General features: G+C 42.6%; 1 protein-coding gene across 2 annotated transcripts; it reads left to right on the top strand.

Annotated features, from left to right (window-relative positions):
- Positions 1-1046: 1046 nt before the first annotated feature.
- On the top strand, positions 1047-19725 carry tk2 (thymidine kinase 2). Of its 2 annotated transcripts, none has more exons than XM_037534338.1 (10): positions 1047-1339; positions 6900-6937; positions 8456-8530; positions 9985-10038; positions 11905-11994; positions 12870-12943; positions 13023-13111; positions 15772-15851; positions 17148-17228; positions 19494-19725. In XM_037534338.1, the coding sequence occupies exons 1-10, from the start codon at positions 1156-1158 to the stop codon at positions 19578-19580; spliced, it is 852 nt and encodes a 283-aa protein (XP_037390235.1). In that variant the 5' UTR covers positions 1047-1155; the 3' UTR covers positions 19581-19725. The 2 variants fall into 2 exon arrangements, with proteins under 2 accessions (XP_037390235.1, XP_037390236.1); XM_037534339.1 differs by having other exon boundaries at positions 1201-1339; positions 6839-6937.
- Positions 19726-20358: the final 633 nt, after the last annotated feature.

The raw sequence follows: 20358 nt of genomic DNA, 5'->3' as shown, positions 1-20358 counted from the left end.
GAACTACAGAGTGCAGCTATACGGTCAGTGGAGCTGATAAAGTGGACAGTGAGTGGAGAAACGAGGAGGTGGTCAGAGTGTTACGCCTGATTGGTGTTTGTTCCCAAATACAAAAGAACAATGTAGTTGTTTATAAATTCTTTCACTAGATATGACTTTACTTATACACTGTATTTCCAAAAGTATTCACCCACCCAAATCAGTGAATTCAGGTGTTACAAGATTCCTCACGACTAAATATTCCACAGTCGTCTGTCAGTGGGATTATAACAAAGTGGAAGCGATTGGGAACGACAGCAACTCAGCCACGAAAAACTTTAGTTAATAAATAACTGCCCCCCTCTTTGAAGGCGTATGATCCCTAAATGTAACTAAAGCCCAGCAGTGAGGAGCTGAACTTTCCCCTCCTCTGCTGTCCCTGCAGACGGGCAGGGTCGCCTACAGAGCGGGGCTAGTAGCTGTTAATGAAGTGATGCTCTTTTATTAGAGGGTCTCATTTCAGAGGAAGATCTCAACCACTGCCCTGTAGCTCAGGAACAAGGGGCAGCGCTCCAAAACAAGGGGTCGGGGTAAAAAGGAGGAATGGGACGGGGCCTTAGTTTATATAAAATGTTTTTTTCTTCTTTACATGTAAAATTACCATTTTGGAGACACAAGGTTTTGTTCTGACAACAGTGCTGTATAGGTATAGAATTCATGTGTGTATATATATGAAATGGAGCAAATAACACTGTAATTATTGTGGAATTAGTGCCAGATTTTAATGCATTTTAAAACATTTTTCATAAAGACTTGACTTGTCTCTGAGGTGTGGGACAGCCCCAAGATCACCGCATTAAAGATCAGATATTTTATCTGTTTTGTATATTAAAAGCTCATTTATTATTATTATTATTATTATTATTACTCACCCTATTATTATTACTTTATAGCTTTTAACAAGGTAATGAGACATAAAATGAACTCTATTCGTGGAAAATAATTAATTAATAGATTAATTATCAATTAATAAACGCTGTAGTTTTTGCGTCTGCGGCTCCTTTAAGGCGCTTTAAGGCGCGTGACGTCGGCGAGCGAAACAGGGAAGTGCGCGCTCACGTGGTTCCTCCTTTGCCTGCGGCGTTGGAGCGGAGCGACGATGATGATGGACGGAAGATGAAGGAAATGAAGATGATCAGCGGCTTTTTCAGCAGGTTCAGTCGGACTGTTCGGCCTCTTTACTGCCCGCGTGTGGAAACAAGCTGCTGTCCGGCTCCGTCCGCGCCGATTAACCCTGTAATACAGCGCAGGGTCACTAATCACCATCATCTTCCTCATCATCACCATCACCACCTCTCAGGTGAGAGTGGAGATCACACACACAAACACACACACAGACAGACAGACACACACAGACAGACAGACAGACAGACACACAGCGGGACACACCATATACACCTGCACAGACCAGGCTGGAGTCAACTAGGTGCTCGAATATTCCCGTTCCACCTTAAATGGTATGTGTAGTATAGTTGATGTTAATGAGCTATCGCGAGAACGAGACCGAGGCATGGCAGCTAGAACAAAGACAGAACGTGTGTTAATAAAGGAAGCATAAAAACTAAAGTAAAGCACTGTTTATTGACAACACAACATTTGGCCACGAGGACAAAGTTTGCCAAGAACCCAGAAGCGAGATAGAACAGACAGGAGATGAGCTGCCGCACAAGCTGCACCGAGACCCAGCTACGCTCAGCTGGTCCCGCCGGTCCCACTGGTCCCACTGAACCTCGGAGCGTCTGATTTATTCACGGAGTATAATCTGTGGAAAGACTCTTACAGCTGTTTTGAAGTTGCTAGTGGAACTATTTATGCCCAGGACTTGGTGAGGAGAGGCATAAGTTTAGTGCCCTGATGAGTCAGTAGATACATTCAGTACAAGACATTAGTCTTGGTCTTCCGTTCTCTACAGAACCTGCCCCCCCTTACTTGTCCTCTTTAGTTTCACGATACTGTCCTGCTCGCTCTCTCCGTTCCGCTGATGCTCACCTGTTGGTTGTTCCTCCAGTTCGACTACAAGGGTTCGGTGAACGAGCCTTCAGCGTTGGTGGCCCAAAGTTATGGATCTCGCTCCCCATTTCCCTGCGTTCCTGCACTTCACTCAAGACTTTTAAATCTGAAGTGAAAACGCACCTGTTTGTTTCGGGCTGCTTTTAATAACTCCTAATAGTTTTATATTATTTTCTGCTTTATCTGGACCCTTTTTCCCATTTTATCTGTACGGTGCCCTTGGGTTTTATTTATTATTATTATTATTATTATTATTATTAGATGCTTTCGTGAATGCTCTGCGAGATCTGGCAAATTCATGCCACTTTGGCACACTAGAGAACGAGATGGCACGAGATCAGATAGTGGAGAAAGGTGTCATGAAAAAGCTGCGCAACAAATTGTGGCAGGAGGATGGACTGAGTTTAGACAGAGCGCTGTCAACAGCGAGAGCTTTTCACGGAGAGCACAGGCCACAGAACAAGAGACAGCCAGGTTCATTTCACTAAGAAAAGTGTAGAGATCGCGGAAAGAAAGCTGGAACAGCGGAAGGAGGGAGAAGCAGCCAAACACAAGCCAACGCCGACACACAGTGTTACAGATGTGGAATGGACACTCACACAGCTGATGAATGTGGAGCCAAGGCAGCGACATGTCTTTACTGTAAGAAAACATCACGCATGTGTTTTAAGAAGAAAAATAAAGCACAAACAGAAAAGAACAGTGATAAAAGAAAAGACGGAGTCAGGTAAACCAGTGAGAGCAGTAATACAGTACGCTTCTGATTCAGATTCAGATGAGCTTATCCATGCTGTCGATCCTGAAGGTACTGAGACAATGAAGGTAAATGGACAATGGTTGAAAATGGTCATAGATACAGGCAGTGGTAAAAACTTTATAGGAGAGGATCTATATAAAAGAACAATGTCGGCTGGAACAAAACTAAAACCAACAAAGAAGAGATTTTATGCCTGTGCTCAAACTACTCCACTTAAATGTGTAGGTTACTTTGAGGCAGAAATTAGGTGGAAAGACAACACAGTAAAAGATAACATGTATGTGATAGAAGGGAAAGTAGAAGCACTGCTAGGTAGAAAAACAAGCTTTGAATGAAAGATTCTTAACAATGGAGAAAAAGTGAACACAGTAGAACAGACGGAGAGATTTAACGAGCTTGTTAAGGAGGACTAGGTCAGATCAAAGGTTACAGCCGTAAGGTAACAGTCGATGAAAAAGTTCCGCCTATAGCGCAGGGTTTAAGGAGAGTCCCTTATCCCATGTTAGAAGCTGTAAACCAGGAGCTAGACAAAATGCTGGAACAAGGTATAATAGAGGAAGTGAATGAAGGATCAGAATGGGTTTCTAATATCCTGATCGTACCCAAGAAAGACACAAAAGAAGTGAGGCTATGTGTAGATCTCAGGGAAGTGAATAGAGCAGTGATCAGGGAAAGACACCCAGTACCAACAGTAGATGGCATCTTACAGGCAGTGCAGGGAGCAAAAGTGTTTGCTAAGCTGGATGCACGGAAAGGGTTTTGGCAGTCCAGACCCCTTACGACGTTCATCACACACAGAGGGAGCTACCGTTTTAGAAAAGTCCCCTTTGGATTATCGAGTGCGCCAGAAGCTCACCAGAAGGCTATGGACTCTGTTATGTGGAATGCCTGGCACCGTCTGCTACATGGATGATGTAGTTGTCTTCGGAGAGAACGAAGAGCAACTTGAACAGAGACTCAGACAAGTCTTTCAGAGATTTAAAAACAGGGGTCTAACCCTCAACAGAGATAAATGTACCTTCGGACTACAACAGATTGAAATACTCGGACATGTGATCACCACCGAAGGAATCAAACCAGACTCGAGAAAGGTCGAAGCCATCTGCAAAGCATCCAGACCTGAGAACATTCAGCTACTTCGCTCATTCCTAGGCACCTGTGGATTTCTGATGAAATTCATACCAAACTATGCAAACTTATCAGAACCACTACGGAAGCTGACTAGGAAAGGACAGGCATGGGAGTGGACAAGTGAAGAGTGGACAATGAAAGAAGCATTGGTGAGTGAGCCATGCCTAGCCTACTTTAAACTAGATGCACCAACAGTAGTCATTAGTGATGCAAGTCCAGTAGGACTAGGTGCAGTCTTGCTACAGACCCAATCAGATGGACAGAACAAGCCAGTAGCCTATGCAAGCCGTTCACTGACCCCAACAGAACGTCGCTATTCTCAGATAGAACGTGAGGCTTTAGGATGTGTATGGGCTGTGGAACATTTTAGAACGTACCTGTGGGGGTCCAAGTTTACTCTGCAAACAGACCACAAACCCCTCATTTACATGTTCAACTCAAGGAAAGCAACATTGTCACCACCACGAATGCAGAGACTTGGCTTGAGACTACAACCATATGATTATAAGATGGAACTCATAGTTGGAAAGTCCAATGTAGCGGATTCACTTTCACGACTTCCCTTACCAGAAACGGAGTACAATGAGTATGTGGAAACGTATGTGGACAGAGTGTTGTCAGTGACAGTGCATGACGTACAAGCCATGAGCCTTGAGGACATAAAACAGAAAATGACAGAGGATGACACACTGAAGCAACTAAAAACGATTGTAGAGACAGGAAAATGGCCGAATCCAGTTCCAGAGGAATTGCAGCCTTACAACAGATGTGCCGGAGAGTTGTGCACATATGATGGACTTGTGCCGAGAGGACATAGGATAGTGCTACCAAGAACAATGGTGAAACAAGCGCCGAGGATCGGACACGAGACTCATCAAGGGGTGGTACGTACAAAGCAATACCTAAGGAGCAAATTCTACTGGCCCAACATGGACCTAGATGTAGAGAGGCTGATCAGAAACTGCTCTGCTTGTGTGCTCAACCAGCCACTACATGAAGATCAACCTCTTCAACCACTAGAGCTACCCCCGAGACCATGGACTAAGATAGGGATTGATCTAGTAGGTCCTATCCAAAACCAGCATGTACTAACTGTGATTGACTACTACACTTCTTTCCCGGAGGCTGTAGTTATTTCAGACTTTTCCTCAGCCACTGTAGTTACAGAACTGACTATGATAGTTGCTAGATTTGGTTATCCACTAGAGGCCGTTACTGATCATGGCAGACCGTTTGTAGGACAGTTTTTTGAGACATTTCTTAGGTCATGTGGTATTAGGCATCACCATATTATCCTAAGAGCAACGGAAAAATTGAGAGGTTTCACAGATATTTGAAAAAAGCCTTCAGAGCAAACACACGTGAAGGTAAGACATGGAAAGAAGAACTTCCAAAGATATTAATGGCATACCGCTCAACACCGCACAGAGCGTCAGGAGAAACACCAGCCATGCTCATGTTTGGACGAGACATCCGCACTAAATGTCCGAACTTGGAGAAGAAATGTGGAAAGGAGAAAACAACAAATGTCCGAAACCATCATGAGGAATACAAAACTAAAATGAAACAGTATGCTGACCAGACCAGTAGAGCAAAGGAGCACAACTTCCAAGTTGGTGACATAGTCTACATTGCCAATATGGAGAATGGGAAGCTAGATCCCACAAGGAAGGGCCGAGTTATCAGAAAGCCCATAAGATACAGGGAGACTTGAAAAATAGTAGCAATAAGTAAAAGAGAGACACTACCCTTGGTTGGTTAATGTAAAATGAAAATGTTTTGATTTATTTAAGTTTGTGTCACTGTGATTTGAAGAGAGAATGTTTCTATTTAGTTTGTAAAGTACAGAAATTTGTTTGAGATTGTAACTACTGCAGCATTTAAGGTGGAACGGGAAAGTTGGAGCAAGACGCTGATCCAGGAGCGTGTACATGTTTGTGATGATCGGGTATCCACGTGAAAATGCTCTGGGCTCTCGTTATAATCAGACCGTTTGGGCCGTTGGAGTCACTGAATCAGCGGACGCTCGGTTCCCCTCAGCTTTAACTGAGCGCATGAATATTCATATCAGCTCAGCTGACCTGACCCCGCGCGCCTGTTCCTGGTGTCGGACTCACTGTGGGAATAATATAATAGCAGTTCTCCTGTTTGACTCAAACCAGAGAACAACATATGAATGTAAACCGATGTTTACAGTGTATTATATGTTGTTTCAATTTACAATGAGGTGTCTAAAATATTTTAATGGATAGTTTGTAGTAAATATAGTAGTAGTAATAATAGTAATAATAATAATAATAATAATAATAAAAGTAAGTAATGTAGAAAATAACAAAAATGAAGTTCAGAAATTTTGATTGACAATCCTTTATATAACGTTTATATTTTTGTTAATGAATGTGTTTAAATGATTTTTTGAAGAAAATGTTTATTAATTATAATATAGTATTAATATTTGTTGGCTGTGTAACGCAACAATGTAAATCATGAGAAAAGAAAATTAATGAAAGTGATCTTTATTATGAATTGTACACACGTGTGTGTGTGCGTGAGTGTGTGTGTGTGTATACGTGTGCATGTATGTGTGTATATATGAGTGTGTGTGTGTGTGTGTGTGCGTGCGTGTGTGTGTGTGTGTGTGTGTGTGTGTGTGTGTGTGTGTGTGTGTGTGTGTGTGTGAGATCCTCCTTGCTGTTTTCTAACGTTTCTCACTTCGTATCGTGTTGTTTTATTTTCTCTTGCCTGGTTTAACGTGATGATCCTCTCCTTCTTCCTGCTCTGCAGCCTGTATTCCCGCTGCTGTATTGATGAAGCTCTTGCTGTGCCCACTCACTGACCATTCTGGTCATTAATGTGCTTTAAGCTGCTTGATTTAACCCCCAGTCTCTGCTCCCACTGCAGAGCACTGACTGAGTGGAGCTGGCTGAGCGCTCCTCTCTCATTATGTTGTCTCCTTCTCAAGGAAAACTGGTCCGAAACGGCGAGGAGAGGAAGTCGGTGGTGAGTATCTGTCAGAATGTGGTGCACACACACACACACACACACACACACACAGCATAAGCACAGGAATATTCCAGGTATTTCTACGCTGCTTTCTTCAGGGTGATGCTGCTCATGTAGGTTTTAGGTAAACTACTGTGCAGAAGATTAAAGGACCCATAATGTGGAAGTAAAAGAGTTTGATGTTGTATATAAACATTACTAAAGTTTTAAAGGTTTGGAAACTAAACTGCAAAAACAGCCCATTTCCTGTTTTTGTGATGTCACAAAACCAACACATTTACACGCATCCGCCAGTGCTGGACGAAGAACCCAAACCATGTACTTGAGTTAAAGTAGTAAAATATTCCTCCAGTAAAAGTAGAAGTTCCTCCCTTTAGACCTCCACTGGAGTAAAAGTACTAAAGTATTTCCCTTCAAATGTACTTAAGTACAAAGTAAAAGTACTAAAAGAGGAATTCTGGCTCTGATGTCCTGTTATCATTTTTATAACCAGACTGGCTTCATGAACGCATTTCAGGTGAAAGTCCTCCAGCGTCTCTCTTGGTAAACCAGTCTTTTAATAGAAGGTCATTAATTAGTGACGCTGACGTCTATTAAAATGATCAGAAGCACAAAACACTGAAGGTAAACAGTTTCCATCAGGGAGAACCGAGTGGCTCTGAAATCACTTTTTACACACAAGCAAAGTTTCAGTTTCAGATTTATTTACAACTTAGTTCCAAGTTTAAGTTGAATAAAAACTGGCTTTAAACTCAGGATCACAGATGAGCTCCTTTACTATGTTGATCTGTAGGCGTCTGTTCATAAACATAAACCAGCCCAAACTCATTTACTATAAAATGAAATGGTGTTTGTAGAAATTCAGAAAAAAGCCGCGTCAGTCTCGACTGCATATGTGGACATATTTCTATATTGAGCTCTATTTACACAAAGTTAGGTTAGTTCATCATTTATGTTGAACAGACTCTCCCAAAGTTTTACGCTGCTGCGCTGACGTTGAACCGCGTGCTGCACTGGGTCGGTCTGACCAACAGGTCAAAACCAGCTCTAAACAAAGTGACCGCTGGGCCCTGATTGGTGCTCTGGCTTTTTCTGGGGGGATATGGGCCCTTCAAATATAGGATGAGCCTTTTTCAAATATAACATCAGCGTTTTTGCCACTAGAGGGCAGACTTCCTAACACAGACTTTAATTGCTGGTGGTCCACAGTAGTTTGCACTGGTGGGGGTGGACAGTTTAAACACAGGCGTGTTTAACATGCGTCCACTTCCACAATATTCTGTGGAATATCTAACTTGTGTAACTCCTGTTTTAATTGTGTTTGTGATCTAGTAAAGCCGGTTTTTTCCCGGGTAAGAGAAAAAAAAGGTTGTTTGTAGTTGTTTATTCCGGTCTCTGTTTCTGTCCGTAATCTGGAAAAGGAGGAACGGTGGGAATGTTGGGAATTCATTGTTAGTATATTTTGCTGCTTTTATTCTGGCCAACTTTGTAAATATTGCATTGTTGTGTTTGTAGATTTGCATTGAAGGGAACATCGCAAGCGGCAAGACGACATGTCTGGAGTACTTCAGCAAAACCAGCAACATTGAGGTGAGATTTCGGGAGCAAATCGCCGCTGTCCAGTGAAAACCGTGCATCTCCGTTTTTGTTGATTTTTAGTTTTCTACATCTTTTCAACACACCGGCCGTCCTTTACGCTGTGTGAACATTTCAGGATGACTGGACCAATAGAAACGCTCTAAAATCACTTGGAACAAAATCTCTTTACATTGACTTGCATTGAAAGGTCAGAGAGTTTTTGCCCTCTCCTGTAAAGTTCATGTTTTGGAGATGCTTGTTTTTCATTGGACAGCGACGATATGCTGCCTCACCTCAGCTCACCTGCCTCACCTCAGCTCACCTGGCAGTGCGCATGTGTGATGGTATCCGCTGTGAAGCACAAATACAGAGGGGCCAACCTTAAACTGAAGTCTGTTTGAGTTACAGCACAATTCATAAGTTCAATATTACTCCTTAAAATGAAAATGCGCTTTATTTCATAATCGCCGCCACATCTAACAATGATTTTTCACGATAACCTGGTGGATCTAAAGGCTTTTCTTAAATGCAAATATAATTAGTTTCCAATATAAGTATAAATACTAACTGTGCTACCTGTTATTTACTAAATCAACGTTTAAAATTTACATTAAAAATGGAAAAATATACAAGACTATGAATAAAATCCAACCTGAGCACATTCAAAACTTCTGTTTTGCCAGTAAGATGTTTTTGCGTGTTAAATCTCTGTATAGTAACAGTTTAGTAATAATAATAACAGTAAAAGGGAAATTTTGTGAATAGACGTTAAGTTGGTTTGACTTAATTGACTGAATCTAATAACACTTCAGATGTTAAAGCAGGTTGTAGAGCGTTGTTTATATTTGATAATCCAGGGATTCCAGGTAGTTGTTATGGTGTTCCAGTTTGTTGTTGGGGTACTTGGTGGTTGCTAAGGTGTCGCTAGGGTGTTGCTATGGTGTCATATGTATTGGAGGATTAATAATATAGACTAATAATAATGAGAAAATGAAAAGCACAGTTCATACATACTGTAGCTCAGTGATTCACTGTATGATCAAACGCAACGGTAAATCAGTGGCAATCAATCAGTAATCAGCAAATAATAAATAATTTTTTAAATAAATGGTTTTATTGAAATAAAAAGTAAAAGGAAACAAGAAATGCAGAAATGATTAAATTAGACAAAAACTTAAAGGAAGTTAAAACAATAAATCAATACAACAGACATAACGTTTTCCGTGTCATCAGAAATTTCCCGATTTATTTGAATTGGGTTCCAGATTCCACCCGGACGCCTCCAGCGTCACATGGATCCCTCAGCGTCCATCAGCAGCTCCTGGTTTACCGTGGTGTAATGTGTGTGTTGTGTGTGATTGTGTGGTCAGCTGTAGTGACCAGGATGTGGTTGATTATAGTTATGATTGTGTGTGTTAAATCCACTGAGCCCTGTTTATACTGAAGTAAACCGGTTCTGGACGCAGGTGCTGACCGAGCCGGTTTCAAAGTGGAGGAACGTACAGGGACACAATCCACTGGTAAGTTTTATCTCAGGAAATGTTTATTGGGAATAATTTGTGAATAATGTGGATCATTTGTAGTTTATGTATGTATGTCACTTTAATGTCACTTAAAACCTTTGGTCACACTTTACTGTAGGGTACTGGTCATAAGGCTTCACGACCTCTCCGTAAGCTCGTCATGACGACTGACGCAGTCTTACATAAATGTTTATAAATGCCTATTCCAACAGACGTCATTAGCTATGAAGGCTGTATTTACCAATTTTAATCAAAGTTAGCTAAAGTAGCCTTTATGACCTTGTTGGAATAAGCATTTATTAACATCTATGTAAGGTTATGCCAGTTGTCACGGCACGCTTATGTGCATGACATGTAGCCGTATGAACTGTTCCCTAAAGTGTTACCAAGCTTTTGTGTGCTTTTCTATAAGTAAGTCTTAAGGCAGTGTTTTGAAACGATTTAAGGGATTGTGAACGTTTTAGATATTTTATCCTCTACCGTGCATAAGATCATCAAAGTTCCCGGGAATTCCGGGAAACCTCTGTGCGTGAAGGTAAAGGCTGAAAACCACAACTGGACGATTTGTAAGTCGCTTTGGATAAAAGCGTCTGCTAAATGTAATGTAATGTAATGTAATGGACGAACCTTCGACCCCTCAGAAGGCACTGCATTAAAACCCGGCGTGTTTCTGTGGTGGAGATCATATGAATTCAGGAAAAAACACCACCCATCAGTAAACACCACCCGTTGCTGCGAGATTGCGCTCTGCACAGCAGGAGTCGCATATCAACAACGTCCAGGAACGCCGCCGACTTCTCTGGGCTCAGGCTCGTCTGAAATGGACTGCCGCTCCGTGAAAAGGTGTGTTGTGGTCTGGCGAGTCAACCTTTCATGCTGTTTAGGGAACGATAGATGTTGTGCTTTCTGGGCCAAAGAAGAGGACCATCCACATTGTTCCCACCATAACGATGTGGGGGGTATTAGTGAGCATCCCGCACATCTGTGAAAGCACCATTTACGCTGAAAGACATGCACATTTTGACGCTGCGTGTCTTCTAGACGCCGTCTTTTTCAAGGAGGTCCATCTTAACGCTGCTTAGTCAGAGACCGCAGGTGCCAGGCTGACCCGCCTGCAGTCCAGAACTGTTTGTGTTTATTAAGCTCAGAACGTGACAGAAAAAGGCCCTGCATGGTTGCACAGCTGAAGACTTATTATTATTATTATTATTATTATTATTATTAGTATTAGCGAAGAAGAACAGCAAAAACACCTCCACCATCCAGACCTGGACCAGTTTGTGTCTTCAGTCCTCAAACGATTATTGAGTAGTGAGCTCGGAGGTCAACCTGCTGCTGGGCCAGCTTTTTTGAATGTCCTGCGTGCATGAAGAGTGTGAGTGAGTGTGAGTGAGTGTGAGTGAGTGTGAGTGAGTGTGAGTGAGTGTGAGTGAGTGTGAGTGAGTGTGTGTGAGAGTGTGTGTGTGAGTGTGAGTGAGTGTGAGTGTGTGAGAGTGAGTGTGAGTGAGTGAGTGAGTGTGAGTGAGTGTGAGTGAGTGAGTGTGATTGTGAGTGAGTGTGAGTGTGAGTGAGTGAGTGTGATTGTGAGTGTGAGTGAGTGAGTGAGAGTGTGTGAGAGTGAGAGTGTGTGAGAGTGAGAGAGTGTGAGTGAGTGTGAGTGAGTGTGAGAGAGTGTGAGAGAGTGTGAGAGAGTGAGTGTGAGTGAGTGAGTGTGAGTGAGTGTGTGAGAGTGTGTGTGAGTGTGTGTGTGTACAAAGGTTTTTAATTTAGTGCAGATCAAATAGAATTTACTTCTTCTGCTTTTGTTTTAGCAGCTTTTATGGAAGTGATTTTGTATGAATTTGTAAATATGTTTTGTCTTAGGCTTTGATGTATCAGGACCCGGCGAGATGGGGACTCACGCTGCAGACATACGTACAGCTGACCATGCTGGACAGACACCTGTCAACAGTAGTACGTTTAATCGATGCTCCTCAGATTTGGGCTGTAGTGATTCCACAGTTTTTAGGGAGGGTGGGCCGCACGACTATGTTTACGCTATAAATTCCGTCATGGTGCTCTTTACCGAGTCTCAGGTGGGCGTGGTCAGCAGGTCTAGATTGTTTGATTTCCCCTCCTACTGTATATCACGTAAATAAAAGTCTTCGTGCTTATGTCACTTTTAGTCCAATCAGGCTGACTGTTTTACTAGATTTGAACTTTTAAAACGATTTTTGTTGATTTTAATATTGCAAAGATTAGAAATGAGCAGATCAGAGGGACGGTGAAGGTGGAGCAGTTTGGAGATAAAGCCAGAGAGGCCAGGTTGAGATGGTTTGGACATGTGTTGAGGAGGAATAGTGGATATATTGGGCAAAGAATGTTGGAGATGGAGCTGCCGGGTAGAAGGAGAAGAGGTAGACCTCAGAGAAGGTTTATGGATGTAGTGAAGGTGGACATGGAGATGGTTGGTGTGACAGTAGAGGAGGCAGTGGATAGGGCAAGATGGAGGGAGATGATCCGCTGTGGTGACCCCTAAAGGGAGCAGCCGAAAGAAGAAGAAGAAGATTTATTTTAATATTGCAAAGCTTTTATTTCCTTATTTATTTTTTTAATTTATCCTTATTGTTACTTATTTATTAAGTTACTATATTGTTGTAATTTTAATGGTCTGTTGATAAATTTAATTTAAATGAAACTATAAATATTATTACTTTTTAGGTTTTCTTATGTTTGAGCTTTGTAACTTCTCAGTCCACGGCTGATTGACGTTATTAATTACAGCGTAATTGTTCGTTGCTACACGCTGTGCATGATGCAGTTTTACATTTGTTTTTCCTGTTTTCCAGGCGGCGCCTGTGCGGATGATGGAACGATCCCTTTATAGTGCGAAGTACATATTTGTGGAAAATCTTTATCGAAGGTACTGAGCCTGATGCATCAGTCGATAGAGGGTAACGTGTATGCAGTTACGCTGCATTGCTGTCTGTGTTTATCCACAGTGGGAAAATGCCTGAGGTGGACTTTGCCGTCTTGTCCGAGTGGTTTGAGTGGATCATCAAAAACATCGCCATTCCAGTGGATCTTATTGGTGAGAAACACATTGATTAATTAATGTAGGGTAGAGTTCTTTATTGTGTGGATGGGTCTGGATTAGAAAAGCTGTTTGCATTTGTAGCATTGCAGGTATTTCATATTCACACATCCTGACAAACACTGTAGTCAGTTAATTATCTAGTATTTTGCAATTAGCAAGACTGGAATCACGTCATATACATATTTTTAAATCTGCATATATATATATATATATATATATATATATATATATATATATATATATATATATATATATATATGTATATGTATGTGTGTGTGTGTGTGTGTGTGTATTCAGTATTTCATATGTGTGTATGGACTCCCAAAAAAATAGGTGGTTGGTTAGTGTAGTGGGTGGTGGTTGGATAGTGTAGTGGGTGGTGGTTGGATAGTGTAGTGGGTGGTGGTTGGTTAGTGTAGTGGGTGGTGGTTGGTTAGTGTAGTGGGTGGTGGTTGGATAGTGTAGTGGGTGGTGGTTGGTTAGTGTAGTGGGTGGTGGTTGGATAGTGTAGTGGGTGGTGGTTGGTTAGTGTAGTGGGGTGGTGGTTGGATAGTGTAGTGGGTGGTGGTTGGATAGTGTAGTGGGTGGTGGTTGGATAGTGTAGTGGGTGGTGGTTGGTTTGTGTAGTGGGTGGTGGTTGGTTAGTGTAGTGGTTGGTTAGTGTAGTGGGTGGTGATTGGTTAGTGTAGTGGGTGGTGGTTGGATAGTGTAGTGGGTGGTGGTTGGTTAGTGTAGTGGGTGGTGGTTGGATAGTGTAGTGGGTGGTGGTTGGTTAGTGTAGTGGGTGGTGGTTGGTTAGTGTAGTGGGTGGTGGTTGGATAGTGTAGTGGGTGGTGGTTGGTTAGTGTAGTGGGGTGGTGGTTGGATAGTGTAGTGGGTGGTGGTTGGATAGTGTAGTGGGTGGTGGGTGGTGGTTGGATAGTGTAGTGGGTGGTGGTTGGATAGTGTAGTGGGTGGTGGTTGGTTAGTGTAGTGGTTGGTTAGTGTAGTGGGTGGTGATTGGTTAGTGTAGTGGGTGGTGGTTGGATAGTGTAGTGGGTGGTGGTTGGTTAGTGTAGTGGGTGGTGGTTGGATAGTGTAGTGGGTGGTGGTTGGTTAGTGTAGTGGGTGGTGGTTGGTTAGTGTAGTGGGGTGGTGGTTGGATAGTGTAGTGGGTGGTGGTTGGTTAGTGTAGTGGGTGGTGGTTGGATAGTGTAGTGGGTGGTGGTTGGATAGTGTAGTGGGTGGTGGTTGGATAGTGTAGTGGGTGGTGGTTGGTTAGTGTAGTGGGTGGTGGTGGTTGGTTAGTGTAGTGGGTGGTGGTGGTTGGTTAGTGTAGTGGGGTGGTGGTTGGATAGTGTAGTGGGGTGGTGGTTGGATAGTGTAGTGGGGTGGTGGTTGGATAGTGTAGTGGGTGGTGGTTGGTTAGTGTAGTGGGTGGTGGTTGGTGTAGTGTAGTGGGGTGGTGGTTGGTTAGTGTAGTGGGTGGTGGTTGGTTAGTGTAGTGGGTGGTGGTTGGATAGTGTAGTGGGTGGTGGTTGGTTAGTGTAGTGGGTGGTGGTTGGTGTAGTGTAGTGGGTGGTGGTTGGTGTAGTGTAGTGGGGTGGTGGTTGGATAGTGTAGTGGGTGGTGGTTGGTTAGTGTAGTGGGTGGTGGTTGGTTAGTGTAGTGGGTGGTGGTTGGTGTAGTGTAGTGGGGTGGTGGTTGGTTAGTGTAGTGGGTGGTGGTTGGTTAGTGTAGTGGGTGGTGGTTGGTTAGTGTAGTGGGTGGTGGTTGGTTAGTGTAGTGGGTGGTGGTTGGATAGTGTAGTGGGTGGTGGTTGGTTAGTGTAGTGGGTGGTGGTTGGTTAGTGTAGTGGGTGGTGGTTGGTTAGTGTAGTGGGTAACACCTCTGCCTTCTACACTGTAGACTGGGGTTCAATCCCCCACCTGGGTAAACACCCTACACTACACCAATAAGAGTCCTTGGGCAAGACTCCCAACACCACCTTCGCCTCCCTGTGTAAAATGATCAAAGTGTAAGTCGCTCTGGAGAAGAGCGTCAGCCAAATGCCCTAAATGTAAAATATTACATGATGATGATGATGATGATGATGATGATGATGATGATGATGATACTGTTTACAGTCATCTATTTTGTTTTTGACAAAACCAAAATGTGATAATTCTTTCTGAAATATTAATTTAATCATCTTAGTAAAACTTCATTCTGGGCATTATTTTTATTTTTCCTTTTTTTAGAATTTGATTCTGTTTGATAACTTGATTAGAACTTCATTCTGGATGTTGATGCTATAAGAGCTTTGTTCTGAAGGCTTCTCGGTAAGTTCAGATCTAGGACAGTAGTCCAGACCTGCAGGAGTTGTTGGCTCATGGTTATTCTTTTGAATATGAATATATTTGAAATATTGTGAAATAATAATAATAATGTGAAATATTTGTTGCTTTTTATTTATGGCTGCATTTCTGTATCACCGCTTTCACTGCGTATAGAATGTAACAGTTAATTCAGTTAATATTTCCAAGTCATTTCTAATTCTCTGCTTTTTGTCTGTTAAAAGTGTAACACGATGTAAGAGAGCTGGGTTTTCTAAGCCTGTTGAAGTCTGTGGGGAAATGTGGGTGTAAGCTGCTGGCTTTATTATCTAATTCAGATTTTGCTCTTTTCTGCTCCAGTTTACCTGCAGACGTCTCCACAGACGTGTTACGAGCGGCTGAAGCGGCGCTGCAGAGAGGAGGAGAGAGTTATTCCTATAGTACGACAGACAGTGCAACCATAACACACACACACACACACACACACACACACACACACACACACACACACACATCATACAATCGTTTTCTTTGTCTTGGAGATAAAAGATGCTTGAACACAAACAGTAAAGTAGGTTTAAAGATGGTGTTCACTCTTTAGTTGGTACTAAAACTATAAAATAAATAAAACTATCTATTTTGTACTTTAAAGGGTCGATATATTACATTGTTTTGTTTTTCTTCTGAGCTCCGTTTATAACCTTTTTGAGGTTTTATTTACAGTTAGAATTAATTTTTCACTTACATTGAATTAAACAGTTTTTGTTACTGTGCCTTTAACACTGATCTATTTTAATGAGCTCTGTTCTGATTGGCCACCATATATTGTACCTCTTTCAGAAAGCACTCAGAGCTGAAACTCCCCTTTCAGCTAATTTGGGGCTAAATTGCTATGGGCTGAATGAGTGGGGCTAAATTGCTGTGGGCTGAATGGGTGGGGCTAAATTGCTGTGGGCTGAATGGGTGGGGCTAAATTGCTGTGGGCTGAATGGGTGGGGCTAAATTGCTGTGGGCTGAATGAGTGGGGCTAATTTGCTGTGGGCTGAATGGGTGGGGCTAAATTGCTATGGGCTGAATGAGTGGGGCTAATTTGCTGTGGGCTGAATGGGTGGGGCTAAATTGCTATGGGCTGAATGAGTGGGGCTAATTTGCTGTGGGCTGAATGGGTGGGGCTAAATTGCTATGGGCTGAATGAGTGGGGCTAATTTGCTGTGGGCTGAATGGGTGGGGCTAATTTGCTGAATGGGTGAGGCTAAATTGCTATGAGCTGAATGAGTGGGGCTAATTTGCTGTGGGCTGAATGGGTGGGGCTAATTTGCTGAATGGGTGGGGCTAATTTGCTGTGGGCTGAATGAGTGGGGCTAATTTGCTGTGGGCTGAATGGGTGGGGCTAATTTGCTGAATGGGTGGGGCTAATTTGCTGTGGGCTGAATGAGTGGGGCTAATTTGCTGTGGGCTGAATGGGTGGGGCTAAACTTTATGTGGGTACATTACTTAAATAACAATGTAAATGTGCCAGATTGCTCATTTTTATCAGATTCAATACATAAACACAAAACTGATATGATTGAATGTTTTGTTGTCAGATTTGAGTGTATATATATATTTTTTTTTAAATCAATGTTTTTCAAACCTAGTTTTTATTTTTCATTGATTTTATATTATTTTTAATTCTTTTTTTACACCATTCTGATGTTTAATCTAAATTATTAATTAAAGTCGTCTCTGCTCTTCAGGAATATTTGGAGTCTATTCATAATCTGTACGAGGACTGGCTGATAAAGCAGACATCGTTTAAAGTTCCTGCTCCAGTGCTTGTGAGTAATATCGATTGTAATGTATTATATTTCATTAGTTAGTTATTGATCAGAGATCGCTGTAATAAAAACAGCTGTGTGGAACATTCTGAAGTCTCACGTTTCAGAGCGATGATCTTTACGCCGGTTATTTATCATAAGGTGGTGTGCATTCCTTTAAAAGTGCTCTCGTCTCCTCCGCAGTGCAGCTCCGCCTCCACCTCGCTGTTTAGGTTTGAGTTTGTTGAGGGAAATCCGTCACAACCAGTGGTGGACAGTAACTGAGTATCTGAGTATCTGAGTATCTGAGTATCTGAGTAACTGAGTAACTGAGTAAATGTAATTAGTTTCTGTACTTTAGTATTTTTGGTGTATCTGTACTGAAGTTTCTCCGTTCTGGGCGACTTTTTCCTTTCACTCCACTACATTTCAGAGTCTAATATCCGACTTTTTCCTCCTACATTTTGAGAAATCTGTCGTTCCTTTTGGTTTCTGTGTGTATAAAAACGTAACATGTCAAAACGAAAGAAGCGCAAAGCCAGAGCACCAATCAGGGCCCAGCGGTCACTTTGTTTAGAGCTGGTTTTGACCTGTTGGACATACCGACCCAGTGCAGCACGTGGTTCAACGTCTGCGCAGCAGCGTAAAACTTTGGGAGAGTCTGTTCAACATAAATGATGAATTTATATATATATATATTAGTACATTACACTATTGTCAAAAGTATTCACTCGTCTGGCTTCACATGCATATGAACCTGAGTGACGTCCCATTCTTAATCCATAGGGTTTAATATGATGTCGGCCCACCCTTTGGAAGGCTTTCCACAAGGGTTAGGAGTGTTTATGGGAATTTTTGACCGTTCTTCCAGAAGCACATTTGTGAGGTCAGACACTGATGTTGGACGAGAAGGCCTGGCTCACAGTCTCCGCTCTAATTCATCCCAAAGGTGTTCTATGGGGTTGAGGTCAGGACTCTGTGCAGGCCAGTCAAGTTCTTCCACACCAAACTGGCTCATCCACGTCTTTATGGACCTGCTTTGTGCACTGGTGGTCAGTCATGTTGGAGCAGGAAGGGGCCGTCCCCAAACTGCTCCCACAAAGTTGGGAGCGTGAAATTGTCCAGAATCTCTTGGTGCTGAAGCTTTAAGAGCTCCTTTCACTGGAACTAAGGGGCCGAGCCCAACTCCTGAAAAACATCCCCACACCATGATCCCCCCTCCACCAAACTTTACACTCGGCACAATGCAGTCAGACAAGTACCGTCTCCTGGCAACCACCAAACCCAGACTCGTCCATCGGATTTCCAGACGGAGAAGCGTGATTGGTCACTCCAGAGAACACGTCTCCACTGCTCTAGAGTCCAGTGGCGGCGCTTTACTCCACTGCATTCCACGCTTTGCACTGCGCTTGGTGATGTAAGGCTTGGATGCAGCTGCTCGGCCATGGAAACCCATTCCATGAAGCTCTCTACGCTGTTCTTGAGCTGATCTGAAGGCCACATGAAGTTTGGAGGTCTGTAGTGATGGACTCTGCAGAAAGTCGGTGACCTCTGCGCACTATGCCCCTCAGCATCCGCTGACCGCTCTGTCATTTTACGTGGCCGACCACTTCGTGGCTGAGCTGCTGTCGTTCCCAATCGCTTCCACTGTGTTATAATCCCACTGACAGTGGACTGTGGAATATTTAGTAGTGAGGAAATTTCACGACTGGACTTGCTGCACAGGTGGCGTCCGATCACGGTACCACGCTGGAACTCACTGAGCTCCTGAGAGCGACCCATTCTTTCACTAATGTCTGTAGAAGCAGTCTGCAGGCCTAGGGGCTCGGCTTTATACACCTGTGGCCGTGGAAGTGACCAGAACACCTGAATTCAATGATCTCTATCGGTGCATGTGATTGGTCTGTGAGTCTTCTGGACGCTAAAGTTACCGTAATGGATAGAAAGCTGCGCCGATTAAAACAGGACCACCCAGTCAATATTAAATAATTATCCATAGTTTATCAGTTATAGGTCCAGGTCCACATAGGACAGCGTCTGGGTCCAGAGTCAGACCGTGGGCTGCCTATTAATGACCACTCAACTAGAGGAGTAAAGACAGTTGTCATTGTTGTTTATTTGTGAATATTTTAGTCATTTAATTATGAAATTACAAATGAATGCAGTTTAATAAAAAAAATATTCAGATTGAATGTCCCACTAACGGTCAGAAAGAGATGTTCTTCATGTGAGAGTCACTGAAGTCTTTCGCTTTGGACTGAGTATGACCTGTTTGTTTATGCGCAGGTGATCCCGGCTGATCACGACCTCCAGAAGATGCTTCAGCAGTACGAGGAAAACAGAGAGAAGATTTTGACCACAGGGCGAGCGTGAACTCCATGAAGAGGATCAACGTCTGATATTTACTGAAAAGCTGTTTTAATTTATGTCCATGTTCTTTCTGTCCCTGGGTTTTCTGCTCTAACCGGCCTATTTTATACTAATAAACGGTTGGTTGACTGATCTGCTCCTCCAAAAATGACGTCATGGCAAGTGAAAGGACCTAAAATGTCAATTTTAAGCTTAAAGAAAGCGGAATTGTCTACCTGTGTTATAAATTCACCATATATACACTACATTTAGGTTATACATTACTTGGCAAGATATCACTATAGCAGTGAAGTGAAGCTCCGGCAACAAATGTTTTACAGTGCACAGGTAAAACCATATTTATCACAATACCTAGATTTAGAGTCGGTTATTCATTGAGCCTAATGAGAAACTGTAGAACAGACTCGGTTTATATCACAATACCTACATTTAGAGCCGGTTATTCATTCAGCCTAATGAGAAACTGTAGAACGGACTCGGTTTATATCACAATACCTACATTTAGAGCCGGTTATTCATTCAGCCTAATGAGAAACTGTAGAACGGACTCGGTTTATATCACAATACCTACATTTAGAGTCGGTTATTCATTCAGCCTAATGAGAAACTGTAGAACAGACTCGGTTTATATCACAATACCTACATTTAGAGTCGGTTATTCATTCAGTCTAATGAGAAACTGTAGAACAGACTCGGTTTATGTCCCAAAACCTACATTAAAAGTCGGTTGTTCGTTCGGCCCAACGAGAAGCCGTAGAACAGACTCGGTTTATGTCCCAAA

This window comes from Pygocentrus nattereri, chromosome 25 (genome assembly GCF_015220715.1).
Source record: "Pygocentrus nattereri isolate fPygNat1 chromosome 25, fPygNat1.pri, whole genome shotgun sequence".
Lineage (NCBI taxonomy): Eukaryota > Metazoa > Chordata > Actinopteri > Characiformes > Serrasalmidae > Pygocentrus > Pygocentrus nattereri.
This window is presented reverse-complemented; position numbering and strand designations above follow the sequence as displayed.